Genomic DNA, 17,684 nt, shown 5'->3' with positions numbered 1-17,684 from the left:
AGAGGAATAGTAAAGGATATAGAGAGCGAGCAGAAGAGTTGGGATTGAATTAGGTGATTTATGGGGGAAAATAACACCAGTGCACCCTTGTTTGGCTGAATAGGCAGTTTCTCTAACCCTCTGCCTCTCTACTTCCCTCTCCTCCCCTCTCCTCTTTTAAGACCCTCATTAAAACCCATTTCTTTGTCTAACCTTTTGGTCTCCTTTAACTTGGCGTCCATTTTTGTCTGATGACGCATCTGTGAAGCACCTTGGGAGGTTTTTCTACATTGAAGGCGCTTCATCAATGCAAGTTGTTATAACTTTTCATGAACTCGCAAGACTTCGCTGCTGGCTCAGCATCCCATCTAGATGCAAGTGCAGATCGGAAATGGGATTCTAAAACATTGTAGCCCAGAATCTGGGCCCCATGCTGGCAGCAGAGCTTCACAGTTTCTGCCCTGGGCTAACTCAATTTCTTGCTGACTTTTAAAAAAAAACCAGGAGAAAGATTTAATCATCTAAGAGTGAATTATGCTCGTATGCACAGTTTAGACTTGTGGTTACAAATGAACTATTATTCTTTGTTATAACTGTAAATGGTGGAAGCACTTCGTATTGATTCATTCAAATGCAAATTACTTGGATTTCTTTCATAAAATAACACTTGGGATACAGTATATGAGTAATGTGAGACATGACATATGTGGCATGCTTGGGAGGAACAGGTGACTTTGGACCTATGGTTTCCAAAGATTTCCACATCTGGGGTTTTCCTCGCCTCATGTCTGAGTTTGTTGTAGACTAATTGCTAGAGATTGATTGCTATGATTAGTCAACAACTCCATTATCATTGTATCGTGTTCCTGTGTAAAGTTGTTTTCGAGAAATCTAATTATTTGGCAGCCTGAATGTCCTGTAGTATATTAGAGCACGTACGTTATCCAAATGCAGTTGATACAGGCATCATAATTCTGAATGAATCGCTAAAGAATTTCAGGAGATGCTGCCAATCACCAATCATAGGATAGATTTTTCTTCTTCAGGCTGTCACTGGGTGTATGACAGGCACAGTTTACCTAATGTTTGCTGAGCCTGTAAGAGGAAGGAAAGGCTCAGTCTTTCTGTCCCGGACCATTTATGTAGCCCAGGTGCACACCTGGCTTAGTCCCAGTTCCAGATTTTTCCAGTCGCCTCCCTCTTAGGCACCCAATATGCAGTGAGGAAAACGAGGCAGGAGGCCGAGGGCGCACGCCCACTGTCGCCTGATTTGGATGCTTACTACAGTTGCAGGCCCAGTTATATTTAGTCAGGGAAAGCTAGGAGAAATCCTAGTGCAGCGTAGTGGGGTGGAGAACTGATGTAACGAGTCTCCGCCCCTTGTTCCTCCACCTAGGGACTGAGCATTGGGTGCAGTGAAGGGGAGAATCTGTCCCCAGGTATTTTCCAAAACTGCTTTCTCAAATAACAGTGACTGAAGCCAAACCATGTCTTGTTACAATTTGAAACCCATGTCTTTCGCTCTCTGCCCTACTGATTTAGCACAGCCCATAAGACCATAAGAGATAAGAGATAGGAGCAGGAGTAGGCCATTCGGCCCCTCGAGCCTGCTCCGCCATTTAATGAGATCATGGCTGATCTGATTTTTACCTCAACTCCACTTTCCCACCTTTTCCCCATATCCTTTGACTCCCTTGCTGATCAAAAATTTGTCTAACTCAGCCTTGAATGTATTCAATGACTCAGCCTCCACAGCTTTTTGGGGTAAAGAATTCCAAAGATTCACGACCGTCTGGGAGAAGAAATTCCTCCTCATTTCCATCTTAAACGGGCGACCCCTTATTCTGAGACAATGCCCCTAGTTTTAGAGTCCCCAATGAGGGGTAACATCCTCTCAGCATCTACCCTATCAAGTCCCCTCAGAATCTCCTCTCAGAATCTCCTCTCTTTCTTCTAAACTCCAATGAGTATGGACCCAACCTGTTCAATCTTTCCTCATAAGACAACCCTTCCATACCCGGAATCAACCTAGTGAACCTTCTCAGAACTGCCTCCAATGCAAGTATGTCCTTCCTTAAATAAGGGCACCAGAACTGTACGCAGTACTCCAGGTGTGGTCTCACCAGCACCTGTACAGTTGTAGCATGACTTCCCTGCTTTTATACTCCATCCCCCTAGAAATAAAGGCCAGGGCTAACTAAAGACAGTGTCAGTAGCCAGTCTAATTTCTAGCTCTACCTTGTTCATCCTAAACAATTTTACAACACCAAGTTATAGTCCAGCAATTTTATTTTAAATTCACAAGCTTTCGGAGACTTCCTCCTTCCTCAGGTAAATGTTTCAGGAGCTCCTTGAAGCCTACGCATTTATACATATAGAACAATACATGGTGTTTACAGACTGCCCCTGCAACTGCCCGTTGCCAAGGCAATCACCGTGTTCAGACAGAGAGGTGTCACCTGCAGAACCCCCGAATACACATTCAACAAATGGCTATCAATTTCTGCTCGACGATTTTGCGTTGTCGTGTGTCTCGAAGGCCGCCTTGGAAGTACTGTCGTCCAGTACTTCCTCGGAGCGGAGAAACTACGCCATGTTCTCCGCAGCCTTCAACATGTCATCAATGAGGACAAACACCTCGCTATGGCCATCCCCACACCTCCACTACTCGCCTTTAAACAGCCACCCAACCTCAAACAGACCATCGTTCGCAGCAAACTACCTAGCTTTCAAGAGAACAGCGTCCACGACGCCACACAACCCTGCCACGGTAACCTCTGCAAGACATGCCAGATCATCGACACAGATACCACCATCACACGAGAGGACACCACCCACCAGGTGCATGGTTCATACTCCTGTGACTCGGCCAACGTTGTCTACCTCATACGTTGCAGGAAAGGATGCCCCAGAGCATGGTACATTGGCGAGACCATGCAGACGCTGCGACAACGGATGAACGGACACCGCGCAACAATCGCCAAACAGGAGGGTTCCCTCCCAGTCGGGGAACACTTCAGCAGTCATGGACATTCATCCACCGACCTTCGGGTAAGCGTACTCCAAGGCGGCCTTCGAGACACACGACAACGCAAAATCGTCGAGCAGAAATTGATAGCCAAGTTCCGCACCCATGAGGACGGCCTCAACCGGGATCTTGGGTTCATGTCACGCTACACGTTACCCCACCAGCGAACAAATGTTATCTGTTTTTAATATAATGGGTCATTTGCTGGCTCTCTCTGCCTTCCGGATGTTTCTGCCTCTCTCTGTTTTTTTTTCTCTGTTTTTTTTCCCTGTTTGTTTTTTTGTTGAATGTGTATTCGGGGGTTCTGCAGGTGACACCTCTCTGTCTGAACACGGTGATTGCCTTGGCAACGGGCAGTTGCAGGGGCAGTCTGTAAACACCATGTATTGTTCTATATGTATAAATGCGTAGGCTTCAAGGAGCTCCTGAAACATTTACCTGAGGAAGGAGGAAGTCTCCGAAAGCTTGTGAATTTAAAATAAAATTGCTGGACTATAACTTGGTGTTGTAAAATTGTTTACAATTGTCAACCCCAGTCCATCACCGGCATCTCCACATCTTGTTCATCCTAAAGAGGAGAAGGACACAGTACTTTGACAGATGATGGAGAACAAGACAATGAAATCTTGCAACCTGAGCAATGACCAGCTCTTGCATGTAATCTCGTCACTCAGCCACTGTTTCACCACGCTCCCCGATACAAACTGGCTGTGCAGCACTGAGGCACTCAGCCCCTCAGCTGAATACTTAACAGTACAAACTGAAAGACCTTTATTAAACACTTTAATGTGCCTGAAATTGGAGGAGCTTTTAAAACGGTAAGTAGAGAGGATTGAGTAATTAAAGTAATCACACTTTAACGAGGTGCAGAAAGCTTATTGAACTTCCCGAAAGAGCCGCGCACTCAATAAGTTGTAAGTGGCGCCTTTGTAATTGACTCCTATGACGATGGATAATGGTTATCTTTAATTGTCCAGTATAGACAGGTGGGCGGTATAGGTAGTGGGGACTGTACTTTCACGAGTCTTTTCCTGTGACCTTTGACATTTGTCTTTTATTCTCTTAACAGAGGATGCGGCCCTGACAAAGATCATGTATACTTACAACTGCACCATCTGCCTCCTGAGCAGCTGGCGATGCGACTGCCCGGTATTTCAGAAACTGCCATGATTTTTGCTGGTGTGGATGTCACCAAAGAACCTATTCCAGTCCTTCCTACAGTGCATTACAATATGGGAGGTGTCCCCACCAACTACAAAGGACAGGTAACTGCAATCTGTTGGATTGTACTTTCGACAGATCTCTACAGGTGGATCAGTGGTAGCACTCTCACCTCTGAGTCAGAAGGTCATGGGCTCAAGTCCCCCTCCATCAACCTGAGCACATAATCTAGACTGACACTTCAGTACAACACTGAGGGAGTGCTAAATTGTAGAGGTACCGTCTTCTGGATGAGCCTGTAAACCGAGGCCCTGTCTGCCCTCTCAGTTAGTTGTAAGAGATTCCATGGCACTATTTGAAGAAGGGCAGGGGAGTTCTCCTCCGTGTCCTGGCCAATATTTAAGCCTCAACCAACATCACTAAAAGAAGAAAGAAAAGAACGAAAGAAATTTCATTTATATAGTGCCTTTCACAACCTCAGGACATCCCAAAGCACTTCACAGCCAATGAAATACTTTTGAAGTGTAGTCACTGTTGTAATGTAGGGGAACACAGCAGCCAATTTGAGTACAGCAAGCTCCCACAAAGAGCGATGAGATAAATGACCAGATAATCTGTTTTAATGATGTAATTGAGGGGTAAATAATGGCCAAGATACTGGGGAGAACTCCCCTGCTCTTTTACAAATAGTGCCATGGGATCTTTAAATCCACCCGAGAGGGCAGACAGTTTAACGTCTTATCTGAAAGTCGGCATATGCGACAGTACAGCGCTCCTTCAGTACTATCTCTGGAGTGGGACTTGAACCCACAACCTTCTGATTCAGAGGCAAAATTGCGCCCACTGAGACAAGGCTGACATCAGGGTACAGTCATATCATTTTGAATAGCTATTATGAGTAGGCTTGTATTTCAGTTTAATTACTTGAACACGTTAGAAAACAATTGCTTTATATAACTACACCGTAAAGAGGCAGTATCCTCTTCCAAACACGTTTTAAAGAAAATCAAACCGTTACCTAATAGCATAACTATTCTCCACACACTATGGATGCTTCCTGGGAATAGGCTGATCTGCTTTGGCAGGGGGAAATGAGTTCTGAAGAAGAAGGGGGAAAAGTTGGATAGGGCCTGTTTTTGGGCGGAGGTAGAGCGATCTGCTAAACTTTCGCCAGGCCTGAGGACTTAGCTGCAATCTGCGTTGGAAATCAGTGTAGAACGAGGATTCCAAGCAATTCACACTTTCTGCCAGCAGGGGGAGCTCCAATCTTTTAAAGGTAGCTGGTACCAGTTATTTGCTAAAAATAACAGTCTGCTGTCTGAACGGAGATCAGATATCGCACACGTAAAACACAGATGCAGCTCCTGTCCCTATGTTTACAAACTGATGAGTTATGTTAAAATGTTGAATAAAGATTACGCACTACTAAATCCCACATCCTCCAATCTGCATGCCAGACCTCACCAATCTGCTGCTCTGAGTTGGTACCATGCTTGTGAGAGTGCATGCACCAAGGTCTCTGCTGATGCAGTAGAGACCTTGGTGCAAGAGGTGGACCGAAGGAAGGACATCCTATATCCATGGGGTGGGGGGAACAAGAGGCCCTCCAGACATATACCCAAAAGCCAGTGGGAGGCAGCGGGGGACGAAGTCAATGTCAGGCGCACAGCATCATGAACATGGATGCAGTGCAGGAAGAAGTTCAATGCTTTGACATGAGTGGTCAAGGCGAGTGAGGTCAACTGGCATCTCATACCAACTGCACCACGCACTACACCCCCCATCACCCACATACCAACAAACTCTCTCCATCAATACTCAACTCTTCCAATCAGATGCTTCCTCTCACCCTTACACATTACCACTGTTGCAAGCCGCCCACCCACAACTCAGGCCAAACACACTGACAGCTATTCAACCATGACAGGCACATCACCCAGACACACGCCCCGCTTTCTTGTAGGAGAAGATGGCGCATATCAGGAGGCAGCAAGTGGCAGTGGTATTTAGCCCCTCGAGCCTGTTCTGCCATTCAATGACATCATGGTGGACCTATGACCTAACTCCATATACCTGCCTTAGCCCCATATCCCTTAATATATTCCCTTGGTTCACAGAAATCTATCAATCTCAGATTTATCATTCACAATTGAGCTAGCATCAACTGCCATTTGCAGAAGAGCGTTCCAAACTTCTCCCACCCTTTGCATGTAGAAACATTTCCTAACTTCACTCCTGCACATCCTGGCTCTAAATGTTAGGCTATGTCCCCACGTCCTAGAATTCAAGTATTTAAAAAGAAAAATGTTCAACAAATGTTTGGAATAATTTGTCAGAAAATGCTTTGTGGCATGAGAAGGAGTTTATTTTTTGTGGGTTGATTCAAATGGACCACTGACATTAAAATAGTGAACAGATAAACTGGATTCAAGTACTGTACGTGATCGTAAAGGGGCCTTGATTATAACTGATTGCATAGAATTACGTAGAATGTAGAGCACAGAAACAGACCATTTGGCCCAACAGGTCCATGCCGGTATTTATGCTGCACACAAGCCTCCTCCCTCCCTACTTCATCTAATCCTATCAGCATATCTTTCTATTCCTTTCTCCCTCACGTGTTTATCTAGCTTCCCCTTAAATGCATCTATGCTTGTTGCCTCAACTACTCCTTGTGATAGCAAGTTTCATATTCTAACCACTCTCTGGGTAAAGAAGTTTCTCCTGAATTCCCTGTTGGATTTATTAGTGACTATCTTATATTTATGGCCCCTAGTTCTGGTCTCCCTCGCAAGTGGAAACATCTTCTCTATGACTACCTTATTAAACCCTTTTATAACCTTAAAGACCTCTATCAGGTGACTCCTCCATTTTCTCTTTTCTGGAGAAAAGAGCCCCACCTTGTACAATCTTTCATGATGGGTATAACCTCTCAGTTCTGGTATCATTGTTGAGAATCTTTTTTGCACCTTCTCCAGTGCCTCTATATCCTTTTTGTAATATGGAGACCAGAACTGTTCATAGTACTCCAAGTGTGGTCTAACCAAGATTCTAAACAAGTTCAACATAACTCCTCTGCTTTTCAATTCTATCCCTCTAGAAATGAACCCCAGCGCTTGGTTTACTTATTTTTATAGCCTTATTAACCTGCGTTGCTACTTTTAGTGATTTGTGTATCTATACCCCGAGATCGCTCTGCTCCACTACCCCTTTTAGACTCGTATTATCCAAGCAGTATGTAGCCCTCTTATTCTCCCTACCAAAATGTACCACCTCAAACTTATCTATATTGTAATTCATTTGCCAATTACACACCCATTCTGCGAGTTTATTAATGTCTTCCTGTATTTTGTTGCAGTCCTCCTCAGTATTAACTATATCCCCCAATTTGGTGTCGTCCGCAAATTTTGAAATTGTACTTCCAATTCCCGCATCCAAATCGTTTATGTAAATGATGAACAACAGTGGTCCCAGCACCGATCCTTGTGGAACACCACTTCCCACCTTTTGCCAGTCTGAGTAACTACTCCAACTCACTTTTCTGTTTTGTAGCCAGCTTGCTACCCATTCTGCTACTTGTTCCCTGACCCCACATGCTCTGACCTTAATCATGAGTCTACTATGCGGTACCATATCGAAGGCCTTTTGAAAATCCAAATATATTACGTCTACTATATTAGCCTTGTCTACCCTTTCTGTTACTTCTTCAAAGAATTCTATAAGGTTGGTCAATCATGACCTTCCCTTTTGAAATCCGTGCTGACTACTCTTTATTATATTTTCGGTTTCTTGATTTTTTTTATTACATCTTTGTGTAAGGATTCCATTATCTTTCCTACCACTGATGTTAAGCTAATTGGTCTATAGTTCCCAGGACTGGTTCTATTTCCCTTTTTAAATATAGGAGCCACATTAGCTCCCAACCAGTCCTCTGGCACTATTCCCTTTTCTAATGAATTTTTACGTATAATAGGGCCTATGCTATCTCTTCCCTAACTTCCTATAATATGTGCGGATGCAATCCATCTGGACCAGGGTTCTTATCCTCTCTAAGTTTGATCAGTTTATCAATTATCTACCCCCTTTCCAGCTTAAATGTCTTTATACCTTTTTTGATCTCTTCTTCTAATTTCATGCCCACCATGTTAGTCTCCCTGGTAAATACTGAGGCAAAGTCACTATTCAATATTTCTGCCATGTGGGTGCCTTAGATGCCTTTCTTCTTGACCCTATAGTTTTCAGTCCACGTCAGATTAGACTCGACTCAAGTCTCAAACCAAGGAATGTGCCTCCTTTGTTCTCCTTTGCTGTTCTGCCCCGAGATTCATTTTGGTGGGACCTAGCCTGAGAGGTGTGAATCAGAACTTTCCTCCCCTAATAAAACTAAAACTGCATGTAACATTTTGTTATTTAGCAATATATATATTTATTGCAGTGGTGTTCCCGATCCCACTTTGAGACAGTGATTTGGAGCGAGGCATGGTTAAATAATAAAACTCACATAGCTTGCCATAGGTACTACTTCTCAGAACGTTCACTCAACATAAGTTTTTTAAACTGCCTACCTGAAGGAATTTGTGAAAATATGTTATGATTCGCAGTATTAAAATGTGGTACACCGTATTTAAATGTGCATTTTGCATCTTGTAGGTGATTAACCATGCAAATGGTAAAGATGCCGTGGTACCTGGCCTATATGCCTGTGGTGAAGCTGCCAGCGCTTCGGTTCATGGAGCTAATCGGCTCGGGGCAAATTCTCTCCTTGACTTAGTAGTGTTCGGTCGTGCCTGTGCCCTAACCATAGCAGAAAATTGCATGCCCGGTAAGCCTTGTAATTTATTTCACACTGGAGCAAGCAGTGCCAGAGCAACTTGAGCAGGTAGTCTTGCAGCCCTCCAAACTTCTAAAACTTCATTTTTGATCTTAATGAGTTTTTTTTTAAAAAAAGGACCTACACAGGATGTGGGTGAGTGGAGATGTGTGCACAGAGCTCCAGTTTTTATCCTGACCAAACGGTAAGATGGAGGAAACCCAGTGCCAATCTGAGACTGATGCACCAAATAAATAAAAAATCTCCATTTAGACCTTTATACAACACCTAGACTGTAAATGTTAAAAATCCAAAACTAATACCGCAAAATGCTGCAGCTCAGAGTGTTAGAAAATTGTGAAGATGAGTTTTGGAGAATAAAGTGCTAAGGGTAATTATTTTGTTCAATGGCCTGGAACGTGCACCTAATCAGGAGCAGGAACAAAAGAGAGAGAGAGAGAGAGAGAAACCAAGTGCTGTGGTGGGGAAGGAAACCAACTTTGCTGGAACTGTTCTGAGAAGTGTGTCAGCAAATTCCAAGTGTTGATCTCCTTTACTCTTCCAATCCTGACTCTTACTAAAGCAGGGCATTTATATATAGGATAAGAATGGTGGCAAAACGAGGCCCATGCTTGACTGGGAGCCACAGTGGGGGGAAAAAAAGAGTGCAGTAGGACAGTTAGATAGGTCGTTTATTTCTCACTGGTATTACCCTCCAGTGCAATTACCTACATTTGCTTTCATCTCCTATGTTTGTTGGCTGGGGTGTGTACGGTCAGATCAAATACTAGGCTATATAATTTAGATTTTGTAGATAGTTAGCTTATTTAGATTGCCTTGGAATTTAAACCTGTTACTACTAGTAATTGCAGTTTCTCTCGGCCTCTGTTTATAAAGTAGTTAATTAATACAACCTCCTGCTAGGAGCAAGTTGATGTTGTATGTGGATTGTGCAAAACTTTGTGCGTATGGTATCTTCTACATTGATTTAAAATGTTTTTCAGAGTTTAATTGCCACCATTTTTAACTTTCATATAGGGCTTGTTACTCAGCTTATTGTAGGGCCTCCTCGCAGAGTATTTCCCCAAGAGATCATTTCATTGGATTTTAATCACATTTTCCCTGACTCTGCATTCCATTGTAAAAAGGCGCGGCCGGCAACCAGCAAGGTTCGGTTTCTGTCTGTCCTTCAACACTTTCTGCCCTTTCAGGCAACCAGTAGGTTATTAGCAAGTTTTTACTGAGGTAAACTATCAACTTTGGAAAACTGCAGTGTGTGTTTGTGCATATTTATTTCACCGCACTTGACAACCTCCTCGTCTCACACTGCTACTTTCAAGCTGCAAACCTTGGGTATTCCTTACCAACGAATCTATAAATGTAATATGGGCACAGCTAAAACCGTTGCTTTGAATTTGCAGAGCAGTGAAACATCCAAAAATTGCCTTGGTGATGGTGATAGTGAACTTCTGGCAGGGATCCACAGGGCCAGCTTCATAAAAGGCCACGGTGTGCAAGCAGAAATATTAAAAAAATATCTGCAGGGACAGAGCAGAGAAGGAAAAGTTGGCTGTATGATATTTTTGTTTTCCTGTGATTTTTTTGAAAGCTTTAACCTGTTAATTGGTAGTATTTTATAAAAACTTTCCCTGAGTCCAAATTCATAACACTTCATTTTCCAAATTCTATTGGCCAAAATACAATGCGACAAACTTGAGAAGTTACAGCTTTGTAGCTTAACATTGGATTTCCAGTGGATGATTCCCAGCCTCACCGCTGAAATGTCACTACCAGAGAGAGAACCATTTGTTTCAGGATATGTTGGTTTGTGCTTTGCATGTCTGAGTCAGTTACTTGGAGACTAAATGTAGAATCATAGAAATCATACTCTCCACTTGCCTGGGTGAGCGCAGCTCCAACAACACTCGAAGCTCGACATCATCCAGGACAAAGCAGCAGGCTTGATTGGCACCCCATCCACCACCGTAAACATTCACTCCCTTCACCACTGGCGCACCATGGCTGCAGTGTGTACCATCCACAGGATGCACTGCAGCAACTCGCCAAGGTTTCTTCAACCCAAACCCGCGACCTCTACCACCTAGAAGGACAAGGGCAGCAGGCACGTGGGAACAACACCACCTTCACGTTCCCCTCCAAGTCACACACCATCCCGACTTGGAAATATATTGCCATTCCATCATTGTCGCTGGGTCAAAATCCTGGAACTCCCTACCTAACATCACTGTGGGAGAACCTTCACCATACGGACTGCAGTGGTTTGGGAAGGCTCACCACCACCTTCTCGAGGGCAATTAGGGATGGGCAATAAATGCTGGCCATACCAACGACGCCCACATCCCACAAACGAGTTTAAAAAAAAGAAAGGTTATAGCATGGAAAGGCGGCCATTCGGCCCATCGAGTCCGCGCCGGCAATATGCAAGAGCAATCCAGTTAGTCCCACTCCCCCGCCCTATCCCCGTAGCCCTGCTAATTTTTTCCTTACAAGTATTTATACAGTTCCCTTTTGAAAGCCATGATTGAATCTGCCTCCACCACCCCTTCAGGCAGTGCATTCCAGATCCTAACCACTCGCTGTGTGAAAAAGTTTTTCCTCGTATCACCTTTGGTTCTTTTGCCAATCACCTTAAACCTATGTCCTCTGGTTCTTGACCCTTCAGCCAATGGGAACAGTTTCTCTCTCTTTATTCTGTCTAGACCCTTCATGATTTTGAATGCCTCTATCAAATCTCCTCTCAACCTTCTCTGTTCCAAGGAGAACAACCCCAGCTTCTCCAGTCTATCCATGTAACTAAAGTCCCTCATCCCTGGAATCATTCTAGTAAATCTCTTCTGCACCCTCTCTAAGGCTTTCACATCTTTCCTAAAGTGCGGTGCCCAGAACAGGACACAGTATTTCAGTTGTGGCCGAACCAGTGTTTTATAAAGGTTCATCATGACTTCCTTGCTTTTATACTCTGTGCCTCTATTTATAAAGCCCAGGATCCCATATGCTTTTTTAACCGCTTTCTCAACATGCCCTACCACCTTCAACAATTTGTGTACATATACCCCCGATCTTTCTGTTCCTGTACACCCTTTTAGAGTTGTGCCCTCTAGTTTATATTGCCTCTCCTCATTCTTTTTACCGAAATATATCACTTCACATTTTTGTGAGTTAAGTTTTTTCTGCCATGTGTCCGCCCATGCCACCAGCCTGGTCTATAGTCTATATTCTCTTGAAGTCTATCACTATCCTCCTCACTGTTCACTACACTTCCAAGTTTTGTGATATCTGCAAATTTTGAAATTGTGCCCTGTACACCCAAGTCCAAGTCATTAATATATATCAAGAAAAGCAGTGGTCCTAGTACCGACCCCTGGGGAACACCACTGTATACCTTCCTCCAGTCCGATAAACAGTCGTTCACCACTACTCCCTGTTTCTCGTTACTTAGCCAATGCTGTATCCACGCTGCTACTGCCCCTTTTATTACATGGGCTTCAATTTTGATGACAAGCCCATTATGTGGCACTTTATCAAATGCCTTTTGAAAGTCCATATACACCACATCAACTGCATTGCCTTCATCAGCTCTCTCTCTGTTACCTCATCAAAAAACTCTATCAAGTTAGTTAAACACAATTTGCCTTTAACAAATCCATGCTGGCTTTCCCTAATCAATCCACACTTGTCCAAGTGACTGCTAATTCTGTCTCAGATTATCATTTCTAAAAGTTTCCCCATCACCGAGGTTAAACTGACTGGCCTGTAGTTGCTGAATTTATCCTTACGCCCTTTTTTGAACAAGGGTGTAACATTTGCAATTCTCCAGTCCTTGAGCACCGCCCCATATCTAAGGATGTTTGGTAGATTATGGCCAATACCTCCGCAATTTCCACCTTTACTTCCCTCAGCTACCTAGAATGCATCCCCTCCGGACCGGGTGATTTATCTACTTTAAGTACAGCGAGCCTTTCTAATACCTCTTTATCAATTTTTAGCCCATCCAGTACCTCTACTACATCTTCCTTTCATAGAATCATAGAAAGGTTACAGCATAGAAGGAGGCCATTCGGCTCACTGAGTCCACGCAGGCTCCATGCAAGAGCAATCCAGCTAGTCCCACTCCCCCGAGCTAGCCCTGTAGCCCTGCAAATTTTTTCCATTCAAGTACTTATCCCGTTCCCTTTTGAAGACCATGATTGAATCTGCCTCCACCACCCCCTCGGGCAGTGCATTCCGGATCCTAACCACTCACTATGTAAAAAAAAAAAGTTTTTCCTCATGTCACCTTTGGTTCTTTTGCCAATCACCTTACATTTCTATCCTCTGGTTTTTGACCCTTCCATCTTGCGCAGGACATGGGAAGCATCCTGGAGTTCCCACATGGCACAGGATGTGCATTCGACGGGACTGAGGTGCCCTCTATATTATTAACTAAACTTAACAAAAATAAAACATTCACCAGGAAAAAAAAAACACTCACTAGCTACACACCATTAGCTCCTTCCCTTGTGCTGACATCACTTTAGGTGTTTTTTCACCTCTCTCCTCTCTCGCTCCTTTATCACTGATCCCGCGCTGCGTGCTCTCTCCTTGCTCGAGCTCTTCCTTTTATCACTGATCCCGCGCTCCCCTCTCTCTCCTCTCTCGCTCCTCCTTTTGTCGCTGATCCCACGCTCCCCTCTCTCTCCTCTCTCGCTCCTCCTTTTATCACTGATCCCACGCTCCCCTCTCTCTCCTCTCTCGCTCCTCCTTTTATCACTGATCCCACGCTCCCCTCTCTCTCCTCTCGCTCCTCCTTTTATCACTGATCCCGCGCTCCCCCCTCTCTCCTCTCTTGCTCCTCCTTTTATCACTGATCCCACGCTCCCCTCTCTCTCCTCTCTCGCTCCTCCTTTTATCACTGATCCCACGCTCCCCTCTCTCTCCTCTCGCTCCTCCTTTTATCACTGATTCCACGCTCCCCTCTCTCTCCTCTCGCTCCTCCTTTTATCACTGATCCCGCGCTCCCCCCTCTCTCCTCTCTTGCTCCTCCTTTTATCACCGATCCCGCGCTCCCCCCTCTCTCCTCTCTCGCCACTCCTTTTATCACTGATCCCGCGCTCCCCCCTCTCTCCTCTCTCGCTCCTCCTTTTATCACCGATCCCGCGCTCCTCCCCTCTCTCCTCTCTCGCTCCTCCTTTTATCACTGATCCCGCGCTCCCCTCTCTCTCCTCTCTCGCTCCTCCTTTTATCACTGATCCCGAGCTCCCCCCTCTCTCCTCTCTCGCTCCTTTTATCACTGATCCCGCGCTCCCCCTCTCTCTCCTCTCTCGCTCCTCCTTTTATCACTGATCCCGCGCTCCCCTCTCTCTCCTCTCTCGCTCCTCCTTTTATCACTGATCCCGCGCTCCCCTCTCTCTCCTCTCTCGCTCCACCTTTTATCACTGATCCCGCGCTCCCCTCTCTCTCCTCTCTCGCTCCTCCTTTTATCACCGATTCGCGCTCCCCTCTCTCTCCTCTCGCTCCTCCGTTTATCACCGATCCCGCGCTCCCCTCTCTCTCTTCTCTCGCTCCTCCTTTTATCACTGATCCCGCGCTCCCCCCTCTCTCCTCTCTCGCTCCTCCTTTTATCACTGATCCCGCGCTCCCCTCTCTCTCCTCTCTCGCTCCTCCTTTTATCACTGATCCCGCGCTCCCCTCTCTCTCCTCTCTCGCTCCTCCTTTTATCACTGATCCCGCGCTCCCCTCTCTCTCCTCTCTCGCTCCTCCTTTTATCACTGATCCCACGCTCCCCTCTCTCTCCTCTCTCGCTCCTCCTTTTATCACTGATCCCGCGCTCCCCTCTCTCTCCTCTCTCGCTCCTCCTTTTATCACTGATCCCGCGCTCCCCTCTCTCTCCTCTCTCGCTCCTCCTTTTATCACTGATCCCGCGCTCCCCTCTCTCTCCTCTCTCGCTCCTCCTTTTATCACTGATCCCGCGCTCTCCTCTCTCTCGCTCCTCCTTTTATCACTGATCCCGCGCTCCCCTCTCTCTCCACTCTCTCGCTCCTCCTTTTATCACTGATCCCGCGCTCCCCCCTCTCTCCTCTCTCGCTCCTCCTTTTATCACTGATCCCGCGCTCCCCCTCTCTCCTCTCTCGCTCCTCCTTTTATCACTGATCCCGCGCTCCCCTCTCTCTCCTCTCTCGCTCCTCCTTTTATCACTGATCCCGCGCTCCCCTCTCTCTCCTCTCTCGCTCCTCCTTTTATCACTGATCCCGCGCTCCCCTCTCTCTCTTCTCTCGCTCCTCCTTTTATCACTGATCCCGCGCTCCCCTCTCTCTCCTCTCTCGCTCCTCCTTTTATCACTGATCCCGAGCTCCCCTCTCTCTCCTCTCTCGCTCCTCCTTTTATCACCGATCCCGCGCTCCCCCCTCTCTCCTCTCTCGCTCCTCCTTTTATCACTGATCCCGCGCTCCCCTCTCTCTCTTCTCTCGCTCCTCCTTTTATCACTGATCCCGCGCTCCCCCCTCTCTCCTCTCTCGCTCCTCCTTTTATCACTGATCCCGCGCTCCCCTCTCTCTCTTCTCTCGCTCCTCCTTTTATCACTGATCCCGCGCTCCCCTCTCTCTCCTCTCTCGCTCCTCCTTTTATCACTGATCCCGCGCTCCCCTCTCTCACTCCTCCTTTTATCACTGATCCCGCGCTCCCCTCTCTCTCCTCTCTCGCTCCTCCTTTTATCACCGATCCCGCGCTCCCCTCTCTCTCCTCTCTCGCTCCTCCTTTTATCACTGATCCCGCGCTCCCCTCTCTCTCTCTCTCGCTCCTCCTTTTATCACCGATCCCGCGCTCCACTCTCTCGCTCCTCCTTTTATCACTGATCCCGCGCTCCCCTCTCTCTCTCTCTCTCGCTCCTCCTTTTATCACTGATCCCGCGCTCCACTCTCTCGCTCCTCCTTTTATCACTGATTCCGCGCTCCCCTCTCTCTCCTCTCTCGCTCCTCCTTTTATCACTGATCCCGCGCTCTCCTCTCTCGCTCCTCCTTTTATCACTGATCCCGCGCTCCCCCTCTCTCGCTCCTCCTTTTATCACTGATCCCGCGCTCTCCTCTCTCGCTCCTCCTTTTATCACTGATCCCGCGCTCCCCTCTCTCTCCACTCTCTCGCTCCTCCTTTTATCACCGATCCCGCGCTCCCCCCTCTCTCCTCTCTCGCTCCTCCTTTTATCACTGATCCCGCGCTCCCCTCTCTCTCCTCTCTCGCTCCTCCTTTTATCACTGATCCCGCGCTCCCCTCTCTCGCTCCTCCTTTTATCACTGATCCCGCGCTCTCCTCTCTCGCTCCTCCTTTTATCACTGATCCCGCGCTCCCCTCTCTCTCCTCTCTCGCTCCTCCTTTTATCACCGATCCCGCGCTCCCCTCTCTCTCCTCTCTCGCTCCTCCTTTTATCACTGATCCCGCGCTCCCCTCTCGCTCCTCCTTTTATCACTGATCCCGCGCTCCCCCTCTCTCTCCTCTCTCGCTCCTCCTTTTATCACTGATCCCGCGCTCCCCTCTCTCTCCTCTCTCGCTCCTCCTTTTATCACTGATCCCGCGCTCCCCTCTCTCTCCTCTCTCGCTCCTCCTTTTATCACTGATCCCGCGCTCCCCTCTCTCTCCTCTCTCGCTCCTCCTTTTATCACTGATCCCGCGCTCCCCTCTCTCTCCTCTCTCGCTCCTCCTTTTATCACTGATCCCGCGCTCCCCCTCTCTCTCCTCTCTCGCTCCTCCTTTTATCACTGATCCCGCGCTCTCCTCTCTCGCTCCTCCTTTTATCACTGATCCCGCGCTCCCCTCTCTCTCCTCTCTCGCTCCTCCTTTTATCACTGATCCCGCGCTCCCCCCTCTCTCCTCTCTCGCTCCTCCTTTTATCACTGATCCCGCGCTCTCCTCTCTCGCTCCTCCTTTTATCACTGATCCCGCGCTCCCCTCTCTCTCCACTCTCTCACTCCTCCTTTTATCACCGATCCCGCGCTCCCCCCTCTCTCTCTCTCTCGCTCCTCCTTTTATCACTGATCCCGCGCTCCCCTCTCTCTCTTCTCTCGCTCCTCCTTTTATCACTGATCCCGCGCTCCCCTCTCTCTCCTCTCTCGCTCCTCCTTTTATCACCGATCCCGCGCTCCCCCCTCTCTCCTCTCTCGCTCCTCCTTTTATCACTGATCCCGCGCTCCCCTCTCTCTCCTCTCTCGCTCCTCCTTTTATCACCGATCCCCCGCTCCCCTCTCTCTCCTCTCTCGCTCCTCCTTTTATCACCGATCCCCCGCTCCCCTCTCTCTCCTCTCTCGCTCCTCCTTTTATCACTGATCCCGCGCTCCCCTCTCTCTCTCTCTCTCGCTCCTCCTTTTATCACTGATCCCGCGCTCCCCTCTCTCGCTCCTCCTTTTATCACTGATCCCGCGCTCCCCTCTCGCTCCTCCTTTTATCACTGATCCCGCGCTCCCCTCTCTCTCCTCTCTCGCTCCTCCTTTTATCACCGATCCCCTGCTCCCCTCTCTCTCCTCTCTCGCTCCTCCTTTTATCACTGATCCCGCGCTCCCCTCTCTCTCCTCTCTCGCTCCTCCTTTTATCACTGATCCCGAGCTCCCCTCTCTCTCCTCTCTCGCTCCTCCTTTTATCACTGATCCCGCGCTCCCCTCTCTCGCTCCTCCTTTTATCACTGATCCCGCGCTCCCCTCTCTCTCCTCTCTCGCTCCTCCT

The 17,684-nt window shown here is 47.2% G+C and overlaps 1 protein-coding gene across 2 annotated transcripts in view; it reads left to right on the top strand.

Annotated features, from left to right (window-relative positions):
* Positions 1-17,684, top strand: part of sdha (succinate dehydrogenase complex, subunit A, flavoprotein (Fp)) — a 47,752-nt gene that overhangs the window by 17,717 nt on the left and 12,351 nt on the right. For both annotated transcript variants that reach the window (XM_067980917.1, XM_067980911.1), the window contains exons 9-10: positions 4,077-4,272; positions 8,819-8,990. In XM_067980917.1, the coding sequence (XP_067837018.1) occupies positions 4,077-4,272; positions 8,819-8,990 (368 nt within the window). The remainder of the gene's footprint in view (positions 1-4,076; positions 4,273-8,818; positions 8,991-17,684) is intronic.

Source organism: Heptranchias perlo, chromosome 3 (genome assembly GCF_035084215.1).
Source record: "Heptranchias perlo isolate sHepPer1 chromosome 3, sHepPer1.hap1, whole genome shotgun sequence".
NCBI classification, from domain to species: Eukaryota; Metazoa; Chordata; class Chondrichthyes; order Hexanchiformes; family Hexanchidae; genus Heptranchias; species Heptranchias perlo.
The sequence above is the reverse complement of the archived record's forward strand: the minus strand, read 5'-3'. Positions and strand labels throughout refer to the sequence as shown.